Raw genomic sequence first — 22,993 nt, forward strand, 5'->3', positions numbered from 1 at the left:
GAGCAGGGGCTCGGCAGCCCAGAAACTGCCACAGAAGTTGCAAATGAATTTGTCCCAGAAGTTGCAAACGCATTTGCGAATCAGTTGCAACCCCCGTGTTGCAGCCACCGTGGAAGGGACGGCTCCGCGCTCCCCCGCTGCTCCGCGGCAGCGCAGCCGGCGTGTGCTCGGAGCGGGCTTCTGGGCTCGGGGAGCCGAGGAAACTCAGGCTGGTTGTGGGGAGGAGAGCTGATTGACTCAGCAAATCATTCACTGCCTGACGTGTAACAGTTTTAGGCCCGACGGATGACTTCTAAAATATGGTGTCTGGCAGGTCACTCTCAGAGGTAGCATCGCTGACACGTAAAAATTCCTTGTGTCTGAGTAAATAATATCGAGTGTGTACCGTTGGGATTACCTTTGTAAACGGAATCCTGTTTTGTATGGTGTACTGAAATCTTTTTCATCTTATGATGCCTTAAGGAAAGGTTGAAGAGTCGGGTTGACCCAGCGCTGAGGGATCTGGTGGACTTGGGAACTGTCAATGTTGGGTTGATGGTGGACTGGAGGAGCTTCAAGGTCTTTTCCAACCTAGACGATTCTGTGATTCTGTGGTTTTCAGTAGGTTTAACTGTCCCCTGGGCAACGTTAGCGGGGTGTCAGCTGGAATCCAGTAAATGCTGAGAAGAGTAAGTCCTGTTCTTCCACCGGGGTCTCACACACGGCATCCTGTGGGGATATCTTATCACAGTGGGTCTTGTCCAGTGAACCCCTTAACTTTCCCCTCTGCTGTCTGCCAAACTTTGTCTTTTAGGATTGGCGAAGACAAAATCCTGTCTCGGGATCCTGTCAAGTAAGGTGCCTTGATGTCCTCCTACACGTTAGCTGACTGAATCCCTGCCAGGCTCGGTCATGCAACAGCACTCCTGTTTCCTGATAAAGTGAGTTTACTGACTGCTTACTGGAGGAACAAACCCATAGAAATACTAATCTTCCCCGCCTTGAGCTAAGTTACAGCCTTACTGATGAGGCAAACTTGCTGATAGTGAGCATTTGGTGCCCTTTAGACCTCAGAGGGTTGGTGGCTGATCAGTAGCTTTGAAAAGTAGGCTGTAAGATACATGTTGATGCAGTGTGTCTCTCTCAATTTCTGTATTAATCTTAATTACCTACCATAATCATCCACTACTATATATGTTAATGCAGTGCGTTACATAGTAATGGAGAGTTTAGGAGGAATCTATCCATTTTTATTAGCTTTCGTGTCTAGTAGATTAATGCACTTGCTGTGCACTGTTGCTGTGTGGTTCTAGTTTATATAATGTATGTATACACGCATGTATTGTTTTAGTACTTTTCTGGAGGAAATTTCAGATCACATGCCTTTTAACACATTGGTGCAGACATCTTTATTTTTTGTTTTAATTGCAAATTCTCTGCTGAGTTTATAAACCCATCTGCCAGAAAACAGACTTTGCATCTGGTTATTTGCTATTGAAATTCTAATTGGCACATCCATGCAACCTGCAGCCTCTGCCTTCTAAGGGAATTCTTCTGGCACAGACTTTTCAAAGGCAATGGGAGTAATTTGCAAGCGAAATTTCAAGCTTCAGTGGTGAAAAACATCCATGCTGAAGGCCTGATAATGTATTTAGAATGTCTGGCTGCATACCCTGGATTACAGAGTTAGGTTAATGTAGCAGCTTTTAAATGGAGTAGCTGATTTTTCAGTTGTATGTGACTAACTAAATTTTTAAGGGAAAATGTTGCAGGAACATTAAGGAATGGAGATGTTTAAAGCAGTGTGTGTGTATAGACATGCATCCAAAACTTTACTTGAAGAAACTGTGAAGAACTGATTTGTTTGGGTAGAGTTTCTTGCCTCTTTTTGATTTTTTTTGAAAGGCATGGATAAAGTTTTTCTCCGTGAAGCTTTTTGTATACAGCTCTGCTGATGTGTCCCCATGCTCTGGCACAGTGTTAACTGAGTACGTGTTCTGTGTGTCATCATCCACGCTTGAACTCAGTTTTATAAACTGAAAGCACCATAAAGCAGGTCCACCAAAAGTTTATACCAGCATATTTGCAGTGAAAAAAAGGGGGATGTAGAAGGAATGAACTTGTTGCTCTGCTGCGTACCCACAAACCAGGTGTATCACAGCAGCTGCTTCATTGGGGCTGATGTGTGTGTTCTGAGGGATGCTGGGCTCACGGCTCGGAGCGGGCGCGTGGACGGCTGGGCGTCATGCACATGCAGTTCCTTGCAGCCCTCGTCTCCATATGGTGATCCTCACTACCTGTGTGCATGTGCTGAACAGCTGCGCTCAGATCCATCTGCTCCAACCTGTTTCTGCTCTCATCACTGGACCCCACATATAAGCGTGTTCAGGCACTGCTGGTGTCTAGTTTAGATTTATCTTTGCCCTTTCATTGTTGCATTGTGTTTGATGCAAACTTCTAATAGCAAGAGAAACTATACACTGGGAAAGACGGAGAAAAACCACTCAATTCACTGCGTAAGTAGATGTAGAACTTCAGCTGCTGTGCATTGCTACGGGTCCCTTGCAGAGCAGTGATGATCCACACTAGCTGGCTGTTTGCCCTTTGAAGTGTTTAAATTGGGATCAGATGCCTTTCTGAAGGAGGTGTGCATTCCTATGAACACAGAGCTGGTACAAAGTTGACTTGTGCAGTGGATGAGATACCCTTCTGCCCTCCCCTCCCTCCTGGCACACTAATTGCTGGATGAAACTCCCTGGCTTATGCTGCACTAAGAGTCAAACTAGGTGATCTTTGTGGCTTTTTTCCTCCTACCCTTCAAAGGGCTGGGAGAGCAATATCCCTGCTGCGTGCGCTGTTGCTGGATGCCACCCGGCACTGCGTGCTCTGGCTCAGCGAATTTGCTTCCCTTTCCTGCTTCCAGCCTGTCCTGCAGGTGTAACCCTTCATCATACCCCACCTGTCCGTGATACCCAGCCTGTTTGGGTCTGGGAAGGACTTCCATAGGGCTACTGACTTTGTCAACTGGGAAGCCAAGAAGTCCTGTGAAGTAAACTGTGATTGAACCCTTTCTTTCTAGATTGTAGCAAGCACGTATCATGTTCATTCCTTCTGTCAGTTCTGCTCCTTTGGACCGAAGCTGTGGTTCCCTTTCTACAACTTGCAGGAGTCAGTGGGGCTTGTGAGTTGGCAGCCAGGGTATGAGGATGCTGCTGGCGCTGTAGGGACAGTGGCGATGCTGGAAATGAATGCAGGCAGGAGCTGGCTGTGCACTTCGGAAATGTTGTTTGCAGCTCCTCCAGCTTTTGACTATTGGCAATCCAAGGAGGTCACCATGTGGGTAAGATGCTCAGGGTGTCTGTGGTACATCAGTTCATCCAGGAAAGGACAGTGTATCTGGCTTGGTACAGGGACCCTCTTCTTGAAGGAATGTCTTCACGGACATTGCTGCATGTTTCTGTGAACAACTTATCAACAAAAGCAGCTGACAAGAATGGCAGAAGTGGGTTTTAATGCTCAGTGGAACCACACACCTGCCTTGCTGGTGTGTAGAGCAGCACTTGGCTGCTTGCTCTTGTGCTATCTGGCTTCCTTGTTGCTTTGGTTCTTTAGGTGCATTCATGGAAACACTGCATTTAGGTGATGGCTCTGCTGTGCCGTTACTGTGATTATCACTGAAATGAGGTTTCCTCTGGGCAATTTTGAATGTTGATCAGCATAGGTGCCAAAATTTCTGACAGTCTTCCACCACCTTTGCTGGCTTTGTTTTAATTTGCCATTGTGGGCTTGACCTCAAGGGTCAGATCTTGGGTTTCAGGGGTGGGAGGTGGGATGCTGCTGGACTGACACCAAGTGGGTGCTTGCTGTGTCATCGGACAGGGTGGGACTGAAACAAAATCCCCAGTGGCTGTGTTGCCGTGGTGGGAGAGCTCATCTTGGAATGCAATTTGCAGAACGTGAGACCTCTGGAATGACAGTGTGTGAGCATCCTTTCCTCCCAGTTCACGTGATAACTTGTCAACCATTTGGAAAGCACATTGGGCACTTGCTTCTTTGTTTGTTTTTTCTTGTAGGACAATGTGTTATGATGAAGGGACAGAGGGCAGAGATCCAGAGCTATGGGGCTTGTTTATTTGCAGCCAGCCAGCCTGTCCCCTGGTGCATGTGGCAGGACCTGCAGTCCCTCTGTACATCCAGCACCTGCTGAGGGACAGGCTGGGTCCTCCCTCCATCCCAGCGGGCAGTTAGGTCGCTGCAGTCAGTGAGGGTTGCATGCCCAGATTATCTCTGTACATCACCACAACTCCTGTTGCCTTTGCTTGGGGAGTCTCAGTTGAGCTGTGTCCCCTAAAGGACACTAAATTGTGCTCTGCAGATGTGGCTATGGAGTGTCCAAGCCCACACAGCTACCCCGTTATTCCCTAAATACCCAGAGAGGGAAGGGCAGGTTGACTGTGTACAAGGGCCTGGGATTTTTTCACTTATTGAGTCTTTCAACAAGTCCTCTTCACAACCATCACTACTTCTGCTAAAAATGTCCCTCGTGCCTCCACCTGTCCGGGAGGGCGTTGGGATTGCCTTCCCTGAGCTCCAGCTGACTTGTGCTATGCCTGGAGAACTGCTTATGCAATAGCTCAGCAAAGAACTTGAGTGCGTACTTCAGAGAGAGAAGGTGCACTGGTTTTAGATTTGGCTTATAAAAAAAAAAAGGGGGGGGGGAATGATTTGATGAAATTTGCACTGAATTTTGCGTGTATATTTGTGTTGGATTTATATTTGTTTGGCTTGGGGAGACTTTGCAGCACTTTAACTAAATCTGAGTTTAAATCCACTTAAGTTAAACTCCCAATACAACTTGTGTGTGGAGACCAGGATGAAATCTCATTAATTTTAATAGGATTAAGCATGTTCTTTTGCTGAGTCTCTTTCTCTATCTTTCTTTGTTTGGCTCCTCTGTCTTAAAAAGCAGGATAAACCTTTCCACTCTTCCATCTCTTTGTGAAAGTGCTTTGACAGTCTCAGAGAAGTGGCTCTCTGGTTGCATACAATAATATTTTACACCTTTTTTTTTTTTTTCTCCTATGCTTTCAGCTGTAGTCCTACTGTATCCAGGCTTTCACTGGCTTTTGCATCCCCTAAAGGCACATTACTTCCTGACAGCAAGAAAACAGTTAGAAGTATTTGCCTGGTAAGTTTCTACACTCAAAATTATTTTATTTTTTGTTTGCTCCCTCTGGACAGATTTGAAACTGCTGTGAAACAAGCCCATTAGTAGATGGAAATTTTATAGAAGTCATTAGGAACTGAGCATGTATGGATGGGTGAGGGCAAAATTAATCCCTATTCATGGACTGGGAATAAATTGAAGAACAGGGAATAAAGGTAGAAGTGTTATGAATGCAAACTGATTGAAGGGAAGTACTTGGGATCCGTTTAAGATCAAACAAGCCATTAGTTGAAGAGGAGGCTACTTTTAACACGTTTGTGCTACCTCTTTGCTTCCTCATTTCTCAGTGTACATCATGCCCTGAATGTTGCTATTATTTTTAATTTGTGTGTGATTTATGATATAGGAACACTCCTCTTCCCCCTCTCCTTCAGAAAGGACAAGCCCCACAGCAGGTCTTTCTGGATGTTTCTGAGATGCTTTTAATGACACTCTTACTAAATACATGCTTTTGAAGGAAAAGTAGACTGCCTTGTAGCTCATGCACTAAGCTGGATTTCATTTCCAGCTGACCTACAGCTATACACAAATGGGTCAGTCTTCTCACACCTCTTTTTCTACTCTGTGAGATAAGGGAAGGGTTGGTCTAACTTACCTGTGCTCTGCTCTTTCAAACTGGTGCCCTGTCGTACTGTGGGCTGACCTGTGTTACAAAGATGGGGCTGGTGTATCTGTGTCAGCAGAGCTCCTTTACATCACCATTCTTTTGATGAAATTTTACATCATCAGTGTGTCTTTTTTCTGGCAGTAGCCTCTGGACTTAAAGTTCTCGTATCTAATAAAAAAAGGAGAGCTTGGTAGAAAATAAGTTCTCTGGGTTTTTTTTGCCATAAGATAAACAGGAGATCGGCTTATTTAAGGGGGTTAAGGAGGGGAGTTTTCGATGGATGAGAAATGCCTAGTGATAAGTTAAAATTCTCCACGACCAAGCAAAGATCATTTACTCCCTAGATCTCTACCCACAGTAAATGGATGCTAGTCTAATTGTTAACTCAATAAACAATAAGTATTGCTATCAACATTTTTTTCTGACCTTCTCAGCGGTGTTGATCAAGGGTTTTTTGCTGCTGAGACCAGTTTTCTTTTAAGTTATCATTTCTTCCCATTTCTAAAGCTCTTTGCATCCTAGCTGATCTGGAAAGATGATGCTGTCACTAGGTTTTCACAGCAACTTCTGTGAATCTTCATGTGGGTTTCTGACACTCTTTGACCTGATAAGGCTTAAAAAAGGAGCAGTGTGCTTCCCTTCTTTGAAAGGAAACATTCTATACCCAAATCTCTAATTTTAAAAAAAAATTCTGTTTGGAAAATACCTCATTTGTGAGCGTGATGGAAAGTGCTGGGACCGTAGGCACGACCAGCTGGTCTGAGTGTGAAAACTTGAGACCAGCTTTGAAAACAGCAAACGTGTTCCCTCCTCGCGCGTTTCTTTGTCATTAGTCCTTTTTGTTAATTAATCTTGACTATCTACAGCTTTAAAAAAATGTGCAAAACCTATTCAATCTTTCCAGTTCCTTTTTATAGCAAGGCTTTTGTGGGATAGTCACGGTATCTTCTTTGGCTCATGATACAGATGATATAGCGCCTTTACAATATTTCCTTAGGCCGATGTAGAACTGCTAAGCCTGATGTATCTCCGATGCATTCTATGCCTGGAAATGGCCTCGTTTGCAAGAGCAGCGGCTCCTGCATTGTCTCCACATGGTACTGCTATGCAGGGCTCCTTTAGGAACAAGAAGTTAAGTGCTATGGTTGAAGACCACCCCTCACCTAAGTGTGAGGTGGAACATACACCCTTGAAGGCAGACAGTTCTTCCTGACAGTGCATTAAGCCGTATCACGTGGCCATTAGTGCAGTCCCTATGAACTGTCCTTCGCTTCTACATTTGTAGGAGGCTTCTGTTGTTGAATTGGTGTTGTGACTTCTGTTCTGGGGAACTCTCCTGTGAGGGAACACTGAGAGAGCTGGGACTGCTCAGCCTGGAGAAGAGAAGGCTCAGGGGGATCTTACCAATGTATACTCTGAAGGGAGAGTGCTTTTTTCAGTGGTGCCCAGTGACAGGACCAGAGGCAATGGGCACAAACTGAAACATAAGAGGTTCCATCTGAACATTAGGAAACACTTTGTCATTGTGAGTGTGACTGAGCCTTGGCACATGTTGCCCAAGAAGGTTGTGGAGTCCCGTCCTTGGAGATAACTCAAAAACCATCTGGACATGGTACTGGGCAACTGGCCATAGGTGGCCCTGCTTGAGAGGGGGATTGGAGCAGATGACTCCAGAGGTCCCTCCCAACTTCAACCATTCTGTGATGATTGTGCAGAGAGCTTCTCTAATGTCTTAAGTGGAAGTCAACTCTGGCCAAGCTACCTGGTACAAAATAAGCTTAGTCTGCATTCTGTGTAGGTTCCCAGAACGCTAGAAGAGTTTCTGGCCTTTGTCATCTGAACTGTATGTCCACACCACTGCTTGTGGGCCTTTATTAAAAATGGTGCTGTGGTCAGTAAGAGCTGTAAGACTTGTCCATCAGTCAGCTTATTGTATTAGCAGACCTTAAGTGCATGAGACTGTCTACATGAGGTAGAGGTCTGCCTAATACAGTATTGTCTTCAACAGTGATAGGATAGTGATGGATAGAGACATCATCCCTTGATACCTGGTATCATGAGACCCTCTGGCAGTTTAGTTAAAAGCCAGTATCCTCTCACTATTCCCTTTCTCTTCAGATTTTTTGTGTTCATTGAATAGCAGAAGTCCCAGCACAGATCTTGGAATGTCACTGGCGGCCACTTGTCCTCATGAAAACCTATGGCTTCTTTCTGCTCTGTTTCCTATTCTAATCAATTATCAGTCTGTGCAAAAGGCTTTCTTTGTAGCCAACAGCATCTTAGTTTGCATTAGAACTTTGAAATGGTCCTTCACCAAAAACCATTATACAAATTTTATATAGGAAAGATAATTCCCTGCTACGAAAGCTGTGTTGACTCTTCCTGAAGCCATGAAGCAAGCTGAGAATTGACACCAAGAACAATTATATCTTTGATGGTGGTTTTTGAGGGGTGTCCAACAGTTTGTATTTACTTTGTAGATATGGCAAGATCCATGTGTTCTGGCTGCAGTGACCATCTCTGAGGTGGCTGGAGTAGATGTGTGCTGTGGCTGAAATGCGTCACTGATGACATCTGGGGTATACCTGGCTCTAGTGGGCACATTTGGGGCAGTGAAGTCAGCAGGGAATGCAGTCTCATGAGCCTGCCAGTGGTTACATGACAATTTTGTTGAGGTCACAGGTTCCACTAGTTCTGCTGGACTTACTCTCATGTATAAAGTTACACACGTGCTTTGTGTGTTTCGAGGGTTGGTGCTTAAGACAGATATATAGATATATGGAAACAGCTGATAATGTTCTTCAGGGACATTTGCTGCTCGAGTTGGAGAAGCATGTGGCCTGGACAGAGCAGTAATAATGCAGATGGCTTTTGTGACCAGATCACTTGAAAAGCAAAAGCATGGAAATTGGGTTTGTTCTCTATTTAGCAAACAGCTTTTGACTGGATCTGGTATATTCATAAATTTCCATTTGTTACTTTTCTGTTCATTGCCAAGGGAGCAAGGCCTTGAAAATCTTACAATGTCTAGAAACTGGTATGTGTTGTTGCAAGGAAATATATTCAGTGAATCAACAGCTGTAGCAGAAGTGGAGTTCTGGTGCTGATGACCCATCCTCATAAGCAATATCTGAATGAGAGTTTTATAATAAAATATAACTAGAAAATGCTGTTGAGGTGGGGGTTTTTGTGGGTTTTGGTTGCTTTTTTTGTTTTTACCCCTGCAGGTTTTGGCAATATTAAGGAGCAGTTCTTTCTGGGTGGTATGTTCTTCACTTGGTCTTTGACCTCTCTGAAAGTGGAAACAGATGTAATGCAAACTGTGGATAGGGCAATCTGCCCCCTGGGAGTTGACTGAAAACTGCAAACCCTTCTGCTAAATGAGCTCTTAAGTTATTGCACATCTTGTTCTGCAAACAAATTTGCCCCCATATTGAAATCAGTAAGATTATACCTGCTGGAGTTCCTTCTGGAGTTAAAATATGTGCTCCAGAATCGGGATTCATTAAGTATATCCCACAGCACGCTCAAGCCTTCACATTTACAGTTACTTCTGAGCAAGATAACAGTGAATGCCATCCAGTGAATATACAGTCATAACACTTGAGTTTCATATGGCGATTCATCTGTGTAAAGGATGTCTGGATGAAGGAGAGAATTTATAAATAAAATACTTGCACAAATTTATTTCAGTATTTTTCTCTTGTCTCCAGGAAGGCTATTTCCAGAGAGAAGTAAAGGAAATGTGTATCACCTTTAAAAAGCAAAGTCTGAAATGGTGGGCATGCAGTTTAAGTGGTTAGAGATTGTTTGATGTAGACATTAATAGATGGGAAGAGAGTTTTCTATTTTGGTCTTATCATTGCTAGAGGATTTTCTAAGCAAGATTTAACACATAATTCCTTTTCAGATGGCTGTCATAAAAAAATCCCCACAAACCCCAAACCAAAAACAACCCCCAGAAACCCCAGCTAATGCTGTGAACATCTAATCCTCACTGTAGGGCACTTTTTCTGCTCCATTATCTTCTGGGGCAGATTTACCTCATGATACAGTGTTGGGCAACTGAATTGAAAGTGCTCTCCTGTAAAGTGGCTCAGATGCCCAAGAAGGTGAATGCTAAGACAGAAGCTGGATTTTGCTGGGAAGCTGGTGGAGGCAGAATTGCTGCTTTCTAGGGCAGAGGAAGCGTTTCATTTCTCCACGCTTGCAAATGAAACTCATGAAGATCCACTACAAGTACTTGACTGTTCAGTTACAGCCAGGCTCTCAGGAAAATTAGTGAGTTTAAAGTGTGAGCTGTTGTAATAGTTTTGTTAAACCCTCCTGTGGGTGTTTGCGTTGTTAGAGATGCAGCTGGTAGGGGAGATGGTGTCTCCTTGCCCTGCTGAAGCTCATGTTTCCTGCATGTCTCTGGCATCATTGCTCTCACCGAGGACGCTGGACCTGGAGCAGAGCCTCTTCTGATGGTGAACCCTTCTTCACAGTGGTTCACTTGAGTATTGTCTGCACTCTGCCTTCTAAAGTCCTCATGGTTACTGACATTAGGATAATAATTTATGTACTTCCTGCTGATGGAAAGGTGTCTGATACAATGTCATCAGGCTTAGAGCTGCGTTTTCAGGTCATCGTACGCTTTTGCTAAATACATAAATGTTCTGTAGCCAAGAAACAGATTGTTCGAGTGCTTTGTTGACAACAACTAAATCTTATTGCTAGCTTTAGGTTCATGCTAACCGTGTTAGTTAACAAGATGCAACTTGATCACAGCTGCTGGTCTCAGAGAGGTACTGCCTTGGTGTCCTGGTTGGAGCTGAGTCTTCTATAAAGTGGAGCGTGCCAAGCCTTTTCCCCCTTTGTTTAGTACTGTGACAGGTTTTATAAAACTTAATCCTTGCTAGATTGAGATTTGCTCTGTTGGCTTTGCCTTATAAGCTTAAGGACAGATTTCTGGGTGAAATGCCAAAGTACCTCTTTTAAAGAGGTGCTTCAGAGTTTGTAAAAAAAAACCCCAAACCAAACAAAAAAAACGACCCTAAACAAACAAACAAACAAATTACAAAAACAAACCAAAAGTAAACTTTGGAATTGCAGAGGAGCTGGAAGAGCTGAGGGTTGTTGGCCAACATCCAGTGGAAATATTCTTTTTCTTGTTTGTTTATGTTTGAAAGTTGGTGGCTTCACACTGCTGAAGCCTGATGCCCACTGGTTGTTATTGAAGAAGGTGAAAACCTGGCATCACTTGCAATCTCCCTTCATATTGCCTTGCCAGGGCACCTTGTGCCCAGCCATGCTTTAAGGCTAAGGGAACTAACTTTCTCTGCCTCATTAATTTTTGGCCTTTTGGAAGTAAGCATTGGCATTAGATTTACCAGAAACAACCTGGGAAGTAGCTCTTCCAGCTTCTTGCTGAGATAGCCACAGCCTTCCACAAAGGACCCTTCTCCCTCAAGTCCTGAGAAGATGCTGGTTCTCCACTAAACCAACCCAGAGTAGAGAGGAAACATGAAGAGGAGACTGCTGGTCCTCTGACCTATGCAGTCACTTAAAAGGTGACTCTGGAGTTTTCTCTGATCTCCTTTGGAAACTTTCAGGTTCCTGGATGATTTTAAGAAACAAATATACTTTCCAGTAGCTGACAGTTATCAAGCTGGAGCATGTATTCTGTCTCTCTGAGATTCCTGTCCTTCTGTACAGGTGACTGCTGCTTATGGGGCAGTTCTTGGTTTACTACAAATGGCAACTTTTAAGGGAAGCAGAATTGGTGCCAGTTCACCTCGTGTACCTGGCTCTAAACTGATGCAGTTTACTGGTGTGATTTACTGCTGCTTCGTGAGTAGCTGAACAGTCTCCAGCAGGAGCAAGAGCAGCTGAGAGGAGGGTGGGTGTGGGTTTAAGGGTGAGAGGCCCTTACAACCAGCCGATGGGACTCTCCAGCCTGCAGGTTGGACTTGTTTGTCTGATGTCTAATTCTGAGGATCCTAAACATGCTTTAAAGGATGAGGCTGAAGAAGTGTTGTACCTTGGTGCTGGCCAACTGGGTCCTCACTCTTCTGCACTTAGAGCCTTTTCTCATTCCAGGCTTGCAGAGACTCTAGCAGCAAACTGGAACTGTAGGAGAAGGGGGTTGGTAGGCAGGATGTGCATGTTAATTCAATTGCGAATTATTTAATTCTTGGCATGTCTTTTGTTTTCTATTTGATTTAATTCAGTTACAGACTGTTCCACCTGTTGACTCCTGACCTGTAATGGTGTTCTGCTGCAATCTGATGATATCAGACAGGTTTGGATTGGATTACACTGGACCCCAAGCCTTCAAAATGCCATTCAGTGTATTGAAGCGAGTAGTAAGAGTTACTACTTGTAATGTGGCTTTCACATGTTTGTCCTTATCCTTGTTTTTGTTGTCCATGCTTGGACAACCTCCCCCAGGCTGTCTCTTGACCTAGATAGTGTATGCTGAGCTCATCTTTGGAACAGGGTGGGCTGATCTTGTGGGTATTTTGGCTTTTCTAGTTCACTGTTCCTCTTGTTGGAGTATCAGAGCATCTTTGGCATAAAATCAGTAGCCAGAAGTTTCTAATGGGTTCAGTCTGTGCTGCAGCTTTTAGGTCACAATGAGTAAGAATAACCTCTTGCTTTTGTTTGAAGTTCAGGTGTTGCAAGTTGAGAGTGAGGTTTCAACCTTTTTTTTTTTTCCATATTCTGTCCTTGTACTGCTGAGCAAAAGTTGAAGACTGCGTTAAGCACAGAGGCATGCAAGAGTGCTTCAGAAAATATCTGTATTTGGACCCCATCTGTCCAGTAAAATATAGAACACGAGAGCAATTATGGGAGAACACGTAGCTTTTCACTTGCATGTCTTTGGTATAAGTTAAACTGATGTTTGTGGTAGTTGTAATCTCTCTTGGTGAGCAGCTCTGCTGACTGTCTGTAGATGCCCATGGCATTCAGGTAACCCTGTGAAACAGTTTTGAAACCCTTGCTAGCAGCGTCAACAGCAGAGAGATAGATAGACAGACCTTCCCTATCGAGCTCAGAAAGGTTCAGAACCACCTGCTACTGCCTGTGCATCTCCCTTCCATGAATAAGGTTATGTAATCCATGAATAAGGAATAAAGTTTATTTTACTTTGACCTATTGATCAGTTAGCATCAGGACTCAAAACTTAAATGATTTAATCTGAAACGGAAAAGAGGGAAGCTATAACAAGGTAGGAGAGCAGGGCTGCTGCCCTGTTGCTACGTAGGAGACAAGAGACCCAAGAGCTGGATTGAAGCGCTTCTACAGATGCTGCCTTGGCAGTCATGGACATCCATGAGAGTAAGGAGAGAGAAGGATGTTTTTCCTCTAGGTTCTGATGACCCATAGGTTTAAATTCAAATTAATGCATGACTTAAAGCCTTCCTGGCTATGAAGAACTTACCACAGGGAGGGCCAGCAAGGGTGAGGAGAGCTGCCACTGCATTTGATTCTCTCTTTGTTTGGATAAAATAGACTTGGCTAAGCTTCCCCACCCACCCTGCCCTGTGATTTCCACATCTTTCAAGCTGTCAAAATCACAAAGCAGGGAGGCATGTGCTAGCAACCTTCATTTGGTTTGCTATAAATGTCTTCCTGGCTTCGGGAGTTTGGGAAGAATCTTTTGATTTGTGTTAACATGTATATGATTAAAAGCTCTCCAGTATCATATTGCATTGTGATAAGCTGGAATGTTTTTCTGCTGCATATCACCTGGCAGACCTTCCATATAAAGCTACCTTTGTTTTTTAGCCAGAGTTGTTACCTTAAAAAGAAGACACCTCCTATAATCTAGGAGCCTTCAGGTTGTTTTGCTCATGAGGATAACTGGAGGTGGAGGCACGTATCTTTTGTTATTTATTTATTTATTTTTAATCCCGTATTTCAGGACATGCACAGAGATCCTGCTTCCTTGCAGACAGGAGAAGTAGCCAAAAATACTTTCTTTTTTTCCAGTTCTTTTAGCACTGAGCAGAAGTTCCCCTTCAGCTGCTGCACTGGGACCATGTTTTGGCTGTTTCCAGGCTGTCTGAACTTTCTTCTCCATTTCTGAGCAATCCACAGTATGGTGTGATGTTTTTGTAACACAGGGTGCTATCGCTGCTCTGTATAACCCTGCTGAAAACTATTCAGAGGCTTAAATTCCTGAGGAAACTCGCAGAACCTTGTGTTCTGGATAGAGACGTACCCTTTGTTTCTATACACCTAAAATTAGTATTACAGCTACATGAACCTATAGAGGAGCACAATGATTTCTCAAAAATGCCCCAGTGAAAGGTAGCATTGAAACTATCAACGTCAGTGGAATTTAACTTGACCTGTACTGCCAGGAAATTGCTGATTGTGGTAAAGTTCTGCAGGGCAGGTGGTGGGTGGGTGACCAGACTTTAACGCATTGGCAGTTTTATTTGCTCCAAAGTAACGCTTGGTTAATTGTACCTTCAGGCTGAAGTCTGCTTGTTTAAGTGTTAACTCCAGACTTGGCAATTTTGAATTTAACGGCACCTCAGACACAATTTATTCCTGTACTTGTACACTGTGCTGGTTCTAGCTTCTAATGCCACCTCTCAGCCAGCACAAAGCACCCATGCTTCTGCAGGCACTTAGAGAAACCAAAATCAGGAGCTTGCTTTTTACCCTTCTTGATCTCCTTTGCTCTGTATTAACTCAATGGCTGCAGAGTTCATGTGGGAGCCCACAGGGATGGTTCCTTTGAGGGTCTTGTTGAAAGCTGTGTAAATTAGAAGACATAGTATGCAATGCCCTGCATATGATCTCCTGTTCCCATGAGACAACAGCTTGTCTGAAAATTTGCGAGCTGCTTTGGGTGTGGATCAGACCAGGGAAGGTTGCAATTGAGCCTTAGTGCACATTTTTATTGCTTGGAGGTATTTTTCTTGACAGATTTATTGTCCAGTCACAGCTTTATGCAGTTAGCCTTTAGCAGTTCATTTTTCTTTATATTAAAACTGGATTGTTTCAGATATTCCAGAACAAGCCGCATTTTCATAAATGAAGTAGCTGTCTGGTCATTTTTCCCAGGAAAAGTGTCCTGTTGAGTAGTACTTCTCACCATCTGAACTGCAGAACATGGTGCTAATATGGGTGAGAAAGTATGATGGACGGTTGATGCTGGTTTTGGGGTTTTAGGCTTTAACACTTGTTTTCTCAGAGGCAGAGTGTGATGGCCATGAAGCCTCCGTGGTGCCAGTGTGGGCTGTCCTCCTTAGTGGGGTAACAAAGGCATAAGCTGTCTGCCTTGTGCCCTGAGAGAGGAGTATGGGTGGGGAACTGAGGCACAGGAAGATGGAAATGGGTAAAGCTGGTAATATTCTAAACAAAACTAACCAAAAAAACACCACCCACAAAACCCACTGTGACTAAAGGTGCCCATGATTGGGAATCTGTAGCCCTGCATCACTGCCACAGGCAGCTGGAAAGTGGGGAAGGAGCCAAAGCTCAGGTTGTGGCACTCTCAGACATGGGCTCTAACCACTAAAACCTCCTTCCTCTCCGAGTTCCTGGTGGGGAAAGGAAGATTGGGCAAGTTGCTGAAAATCTTGAATCTGAAGGATACAGCACTTTAATATCTACATGAATGAGGTCTGCTGTTCAGAGCCTGCAGTTAGTCCACCCCTTGCATGGAAATGGCTTTCCATTCCTTTTGTGGGAGTGTGGTGATGTTGACCTTGCAGAGATGCTGTTCCTCGTGAGCCTTGCACAGCCTTGGCCCTGTGTAGCATCGCATGCCTTTGTCAGTGTGGAGCCTGAAGTGCTTTATACTTATGAAAGTTTCATGTGTCGGCCAAGTCCAAGTGTGATATCAGAGTTTCTCAGCAAAACTTGGCATTCCACCTCTTTGAAAGAGACTTTAAGGTGTTTGTTCTATTCATGCAGAGCATCTTGAAAGTCCTGATATATTATGTTTGGCCATTTATAAGCAGAAGAAGGGATTTTTATTGCAGAGTAATATGTGGCAGCTGTAGAAATACTTTACCAGCTGAAAACTTCTTTTAAAAAGCACCATTTCCACACCAGTCTTCCAGAAGATGCAGCAGCCTTCTTAGAGGCTCTCTGCTCAGTGACATTAGATTATTCCTTGCTCTCTGGCTTAGTAACTCCTGTCTAAGTTGGTGAAATGAAAATCTAGAGGTTGGTTGCGCTAAGCAAGGATGCTGTCTCTGTTCTTTTGACTTCGTCTGCAGTGGTTGGAATCTTTTGGCTCATTCACTGAATGTAGACGCTGCTGTAGGCATGGCAGTCGCCTTTCCTGTGGGGCATGTGTCGTGCAGATTGATGGGAGATTCAGCCATGGGTGGGCACTGCACTGCAAACTGAAGGAGGTGGTTCATATTTAGGGAAGGAGGGGGTGTATAACTTTATGGCTGCCTAATTAAAATGTCTTTGCTTATTGGGCTGTTGTTCTTAACAGATTCCAGTGTGATGCAGTCTGTGTGGACTTTTTGGCTTTGTAGGATTTTTTTAGAATTTTATTTTGTGGACATGTATCAGGAGAAACATGAGAAAAGGCAGCAGCAGACCAAACCGATGTCCATCCAATACCCTATTCTGCCTCCTGCAGGGAGGAGTGTGGCTGCTGATGTGGAGGGATGTGCCAGCTCTTCTGCAATACATGGCCCACTGTGCAGTGTTACACTGTGAAGAAGTTGTGTGGTAGGAGAAGGAATATAAGTGATCAAGCTGGTGGTGTTTCTTCTCTGAATCACATTTCGGAGCTTGTGTAACTTGCATCCTACTGTTGCAGCAGATCAGCCTCGAATGCTCTGCTGGCCTCATGTCAGCCCCAGGTGTTTATCAGCTCCAGCTTGTTGGTCACCATCCTAGCCTGGATGGTGTGTCCATGAGATAAGACTCAGTGATTGCTAGGCACATTTTCCTTCACAACTCCCTCTGAGAGTACGGAACCGTGCATGTCCCACCTCAGTCATCCTCCCAGAGGAGCATTTTGTTAACACTGGAAATGGTGGGGGCATGGAGAGCCTGTATTGGGGCAGCAAATAGACCTTTGACCATTGTATCCTGGGGTTTCTAAGGAAGTATGAACGTTTCACACTGTGCAGGCATCTTGGGAAGTTAAGGTAACTGTGTCCAGACCAGGGACTGAGTAATGCATTTCCGCCCCTGTAGGCTTTAATGCTTCTTGGCTTCACAGTCTTTGTTCAGTTCATCCTTCACTTTTGATAGCACATGACATTCTGTAGAAACAGCTTTGTAACTTGTCATTAACTTTCTTTGGGAGCCAAAGGAACTTAATAGCTCTAAAGCTGCTGTTCAGAGAATGATATAACTTCATCTGGCCATGCTCAGCTGGGAGCGGGTCAGTCTCGTGCCCTGGTGCTGCCCCTTCTGTCCCCAGGCCTACCCACGTGTGCGACCTCGGACCTGGAGATAAGCTTGGGGAGTCAAATGCTTCTCAAGATTGCAGCACAGATTCCCTGCCTCCTGCGTTCTAGCCTCGATACACAAAATGAGATGTGCTTGTCTTCCTTTAACAAAATCTGGTTTAATTCTGTTTTTCTGAAGAGTGAAATATAGCACTTGTTTTGAGATCTGACAACACATTAAGTGTTCAGCAATTGCAAGTTGAAACCAGGTCTTACATCTCAGTTTGTTGGGAGAGTAGCATCATTGTCTGCAAAAGGTATTCCACCATTGTTTTCCCTGCTTTGTTGTTATACTGAGGATAGAATATTTCTTTACGGCTCTTGGACCTTATTTCATGCCTAGTCCATACACACTTGTAAGTATGAATTTTGGGGCAGTGTCTGCTGGCTCTTTGATGGCAGCTCAAATGAACATGTGGTGCCCTAAATGACTTGTTTTGCTCCCTTAGTACCTGTGATCTCTAACACACACACTCCCTCTTTCGATGTTTCTTTTGTCTAGTTCTACATTTCTCATTTCGCCTTGGTGCTGTCACTGCATGTACCTTGCAACTGCTTAACTGGGAGCAACTGAGGCTGGCTGGAAGGGCCTGGAGGCAAGGGCTTTATATTCCAAAGGCTTCACTGTGCACTTGCAACATCACTCCAATCAATGTTGTTTGAATTAATACTTTTTTTTTTTTTTTTTTTTCCACAAATTCCTTGGCTTGAGCACAGGAAGATCAGCAAGAAGGGAGGAACACTTCTGAAACCCAGCAGGCAATGCTCTCTGGATGTGTGTGTACATTGCAAAGTCATCAGTCATTCAGTTGTTTACTCAGTTATTCTGGTTTTCCAGAGTGCTTGTTCCCTGCTGAGTTATAGGCACAGATGGTAAAAGTAAACTTTGCACTTTTCAGAGTGTAGTCCTTTCCCAGATTTTATTTGTTGCCATCTTTTGTGGTTTGGTTTGACTTTTAATTTCCTTGGGGATGCTCTACAGATGGAGAAGGTAGTGCTCAAAGGGTGAATTTTGCCCTGATTTCTCAAAATTACTTCTGATGGGAACAGTAGCGTTCATCTCTTCCTTTGTGTTGTCTCTGACGGCCAGAGACATGAAGCTTCTTCTGGAAAGCAACACAGTCTGGAGAAAAAGCTTTAGCTGGTGCTTTTCTGGAATGTAGAGATGTGGGATGGGTGCTCAGTGGGGTCTCTGAGCACAAATAGAGCTGTGTGAGACTGGCTAGAAGTGCAGTGGGAAGGCAGAAAAAAAAGCTTATTGCTTGTAATTATAAAAGGCAGTTGTCAAGTTGGGAAAAGTGATCTGCAAGTTATTGTGACTCTTGTTCTGGATGTACGGGATTTTGCTAAGGTGGGAGAGGCCAAGAAACCCCAACCCCTATCTGGAGGCTCCAGTAGTTAATACAGCATCCCAGACATCATCTGGACTGCATTAAAGTATGACTGCATCTGGTTATCCCCTCGCTGGACTTGGAAATGGGCTGTTTGCTTGTCTGATGTACTTACAGCCTGTGCATAGGGTTTGTCTACTTCACATGCTCGCTCTGCAATTCGTAAAGGGATTTTTATAGCTCGTTAAAGTCCATTTAAAATTGTTTTAAGCTTTTAAGTTTGTATTGAGCGCTTTGTGGGAGGGACTGTCAGTTGGCTCCTGAGGAGACAGTGTTTAGTGAGAGGGAAAGGGAAGACAAACCTCTTTGTCGGAGCTCGGTGTGTCCCCCTTAACAGGTGCTGGCCTAACCCAGAAAGGCTGCCAGGTGCTTTGGAAGAGGTGGGAGGCATTTACTGGGATTGTCTTTTCCTCCAGAGCAGTGGCAGTCAAGCAGTGGGAAGGACTGCTGGTGGGTTCATGTGCTTGGGGATACAAAGCATCTCTGTGCGTAGGGGATGGACGGCTGAGTTAATGCAACAACTTCTAGACACTGAGTGTGATCAACATTTGATTTTACAAATATATGTAGTAGTTCTTGGGTGTGTTGAGATTAATTAGGATTATTTGTCCTAAAAGACTGAGATTTTTACTGTAGTAATAATAATCACAGTATTTCTGCATAGATAAAATGCTGCTATATCTGCATTTTCAAAATGCAGTGGAAGATATTTATTGTCTGGGGGTTGGTTGGTATAACTACAAAGGTATTAGTAAAGTTAGGAAACACCCCACCCCCTCCCCCCCGTAATAGGAGTGCTCTGTGTGTGTATTCATTGCTGTTATTCTTTACTATTTTCTTTAAAACAGTAAATGCATACATTATTGCACAGCCAGTTCATTCTCGGGTCACTTCTTAGGCTATAAGATGTTGCTTCTTGTAAACCTTGTACCTTGAAAAGAGACAGCAAACATAAGATGGACTCTCTTTAAAATCTAAAATTAATGATGATGTTTTGTTTTTTTTTTCTTGTGAGTCAGATAATGCTTGCTGAATGTCTGCCTGTGACCTCTGAACTTTACAAAAAGTGCACTTATTTCTGCATAGCGTGGTGGGAGTGTAGATTGACAGACAGTGCTCTGAGCGTGTTAGTGAGGTTCCTACATATCTGTGAGGGAACCTGAACCACTTGATTTAAGTTGAAGAATTTGGAATTTAAAGCAAGCTTCTCCTGCCTGTCAGCAATAAAGATCTGTCTGCTCTAGGAAGAGTATTTGTGGGCAGAGTATTCCGCATCTTCCCTTGCTTACCCCCTTGCTCCCAGTCTCATCAAGTGGAGCTGTCAGTGATTAAACTATGGCATATGCTAAGAGTGACAGCAAGAGAGTGCTAAAGGCTAAGGCAAACTTTTGGAGGTGCCTTGTCATTCAGAACAGTGGGAGAAATATTGAAGCTATTTTGGCTGAACACCACAATTTCGTATTACCAGTTCCCTGCCAAAAACGTGAGGCCGCTTTGCTGAGCAGGCAGCGCCTGCGTGCCGCGTTGCAGGAGCCGCGGCTGTGCATCACACGGGTCATCAATCCTGCGCTGGTTCTTCCAGCTCCCACAGAGGTGCTCTTGGAAGAGCAAGTGATGAGAAAGAAAGAGCAAAGTCAGTCTGTGCCGTGTGTGTGCAGCGTGAAATGGGAGAGACGCCTTGGCCAAGCTGGTGCTGGCTGGACACCAGGCGCAGCCTCTGGTGTGCAGGACTAGATGGGGCTGGTGCGCTGCCTTTCCCAGCCAAGACTTCTGTTGTCAGGTCAGACTTAGAAATATTTCCAGCTCCCAGGTGGGATGACCCAGGCATGAACTTTCGACTGCAGCGATAAACCTCTTTGCACAAAAGGAACGTGATGCTATGCACACTTATTCCAGGGAGAAAGCCGCAGAGGAGTGCATGAGCTAAGGAGTGCCTGATCTGGGAGAGCAGAAGATGTAGAAATGCTCCATCTATTTTCAACAGGCAAAATAACTCTTTTCACTAGAATAAATAAAAGGGCAGAAAGGAGGCTTTGAATTCCTTAGGGAACTTGTAGGGTTCCCAGGGATGCTGAGTTTGAAGCACTGCATTTTAATACCAAGTTTTGTCCCCATCTTTGACTCCAGTGTGGTCCTGTATGTCGTGTGTCCTCTGTGAAGCTTGAGTTAGCTGTTTATATTTCACCCTTTTTCAAGCAGTGTGGTTTTGAGGCTAAAACTCTGTTACCCTGTTCGGGGCTTTAGGACACAGAGTAAGGAGGAAAATTTGGAAACATGAATGGTATGAAGCATCAAAATGTTGCAACCTGGGAGTCAAAGCTAATCAACATTACCTTGAGTTTTCTCTGTGGATGAAGAGGCTTATACTGAGATTCTTAACTCCAGTCCCAACCACACTTGTGAATTTAAGAGCTCAGGGCAAAACTTCTTGCATGGATGGCTAAATCAGGGTCTTACGCACGTTACTGATGACTGTTGGATGTTTTTCACTGTGCTATTTATACCATTCACACATGCTGCTCATTCTGCATTGTGAACTGCTTTGTGTCTTCAATTTAAGTCTTCACATATACCTCTGAGATGTCACGCAGAGTTGAATCTCAGCACTCTAAAGGCTGTGACGTTTCTCTTCATAACTGCAGGATGAGGACTAAAGCTTGTTTCAGTGATGAGAAAGAGGGTTGCCCTTAAAAACTACTTAGGGAAGAGACTTACAATTGGTCTGGTTCAGGCTGAACTGTTTGGAAGCTTCATATATAGCTTTAAAAAGTCTTGGAAGTAAGAGATTAAATACAGGTAGAAGCTGATGATCTGCTCTGAAGTCAACAAGAGCTGGTCCAGTGACTTCAGGGATGACAGCCCATCCATTGGGACAGAGTCTTGGTTTGTTAGTTTGTTAATAACTCAAAATTATCCACTGGTAATGAAGAAAAGACACTGTCTGTTAATTATATGGGGAAATAAAGGCTTACTGTGTGCGAATCTTCTTCAGTAACAGCTGATGTGTCTGTGTAATGTCTTAGAAGACCTGAAATATTGGCTTTTGGTTGTTTTCAATCAAAGTTTCTTTTAGCTTTTCGCAATGAGCAGGAAAATCAAAGCAGGGATCAACTAAGGCTGATGCTTGGCTTTGACTGGCTTGGTGTAAAGGCAGGGCCAGGACTATAGTTCCCCATATTACCAGTGTCCTCCAGCTGGTGCAAACCCTTCTGCTGAGCCTGGGAACAACATTAAGGGTCCCAGAGTGAGTCAGAAGGCATCGTGTCTGTGCTGCCATAGGCCTGTGGGCTTTGAGTTTGGCTTTGTGCACATGGCTTTTGTCTTGGGCTGTTCTCCACTGGGGCCTGAGGGAAGAAGAGCAAAGTACCCTTTCCAAGGAAAGGGCCTCTCTGTGAATTTGGGAATTGTCTTTTCTCTTCCTGCCTCTGTATCATTGCCTGTATGTTGTGTGTAATGATATTTCCTTGCCTTTTGAACTTTTTTTTTCCTATTCCTGCTGATAGGAGTGCATTTAGTAGAAACTTCTTGTGATATAAATTGATTTTTTGTTGTTGTTGTTGTTAATAGGTATATTGCAGTGAATCTGAAAGTGATATAAGAAAGAATTGCTCCTGGGAAGAGAAGCCTCCCTGCAAGACCAACCCTGAAGATGTGGACTGCCATTGTATTCTTCCTGCTGATTTCCTTCTGTATATGTGAACACAGGTTTTCTGTCCTGAAAGGGAGAGGAGTCCATGTAGTGCAGATAAACAGGCTTACAACTGAAAAGCAGTGCAGGCAGGCTTGTCAAGGCCCAGCTGCTTCAGGTGAGATTCTTGTCCCTTAGCTGGGATTCCAGCTGGGTTTTCTGTTCCTTAATGGTCTCCTCTGCTCCCCTGCCAACTATCCTTCTTAATTCCAGTTGTTTACAGGCATTTACAGTTACGGCTTCTCTGAGCAGCCCTGTGGTGCTAAATAACTTCTGACAGCCTTGGTTAAATTGAATCCAGAACAACAATTTCCCAGGGCCCTTCTAGCTTCCGTAACAAACAGCATGCATGTGCTCTTGGTGTGCACTGGTAGCGTGCAGTGTTAGGTCACTTGACTTGAAGAATGATAATTCCATGCTGCCAGATGTTTGCAAGTGAACGGTGCTGCTGTAGACAGCTGCACTGGAACGAGTAGTCTTTGCTCACTGGCATTTATGTGTGGGGTTTTTTTCCTGCCTTAGAAGAAACCAGTTGTATCCTGCAACCAAGCACAGGGTTAAACAAGTCTGGGGAGATAAGAGCCTTCTGCTGTTTACCTCTGAGATGTCTTTAAAAGTGTTAAACTTCTAAATGAGTCTCAGAGTTGTTCTTATGAAGGACCCTATTTTATCCAG

At 44.1% G+C, this 22,993-nt stretch overlaps 1 protein-coding gene across 3 annotated transcripts in view; it reads left to right on the forward strand.

The window, feature by feature from the left end:
- The first annotated feature begins 213 nt into the window (after positions 1–213).
- C5H11orf24 (chromosome 5 C11orf24 homolog) overlaps positions 214–22,993 on the forward strand; it is a 28,727-nt gene continuing 5,947 nt past the window's right edge. The window contains exons 1-4 of one of the 3 annotated variants that reach the window (XM_026850510.1): positions 214–668; positions 794–920; positions 5,071–5,167; positions 22,198–22,436. In XM_026850510.1, the coding sequence (XP_026706311.1) occupies positions 22,280–22,436 (157 nt within the window). In that variant the 5' untranslated portion in view covers positions 214–668; positions 794–920; positions 5,071–5,167; positions 22,198–22,279. Of the gene's footprint in view, positions 921–5,070; positions 5,168–22,197; positions 22,437–22,993 lie in introns of all 3 variants that reach the window. The other 2 variants (XM_026850509.1, XM_026850511.1) reach the window with 2 other exon arrangements.

The sequence above is a fragment of the Athene cunicularia genome, assembly GCF_003259725.1.
Source record: "Athene cunicularia isolate RWA chromosome 5 unlocalized genomic scaffold, athCun1 chr5_part2, whole genome shotgun sequence".
Taxonomy (NCBI): domain Eukaryota; kingdom Metazoa; phylum Chordata; class Aves; order Strigiformes; family Strigidae; genus Athene; species Athene cunicularia.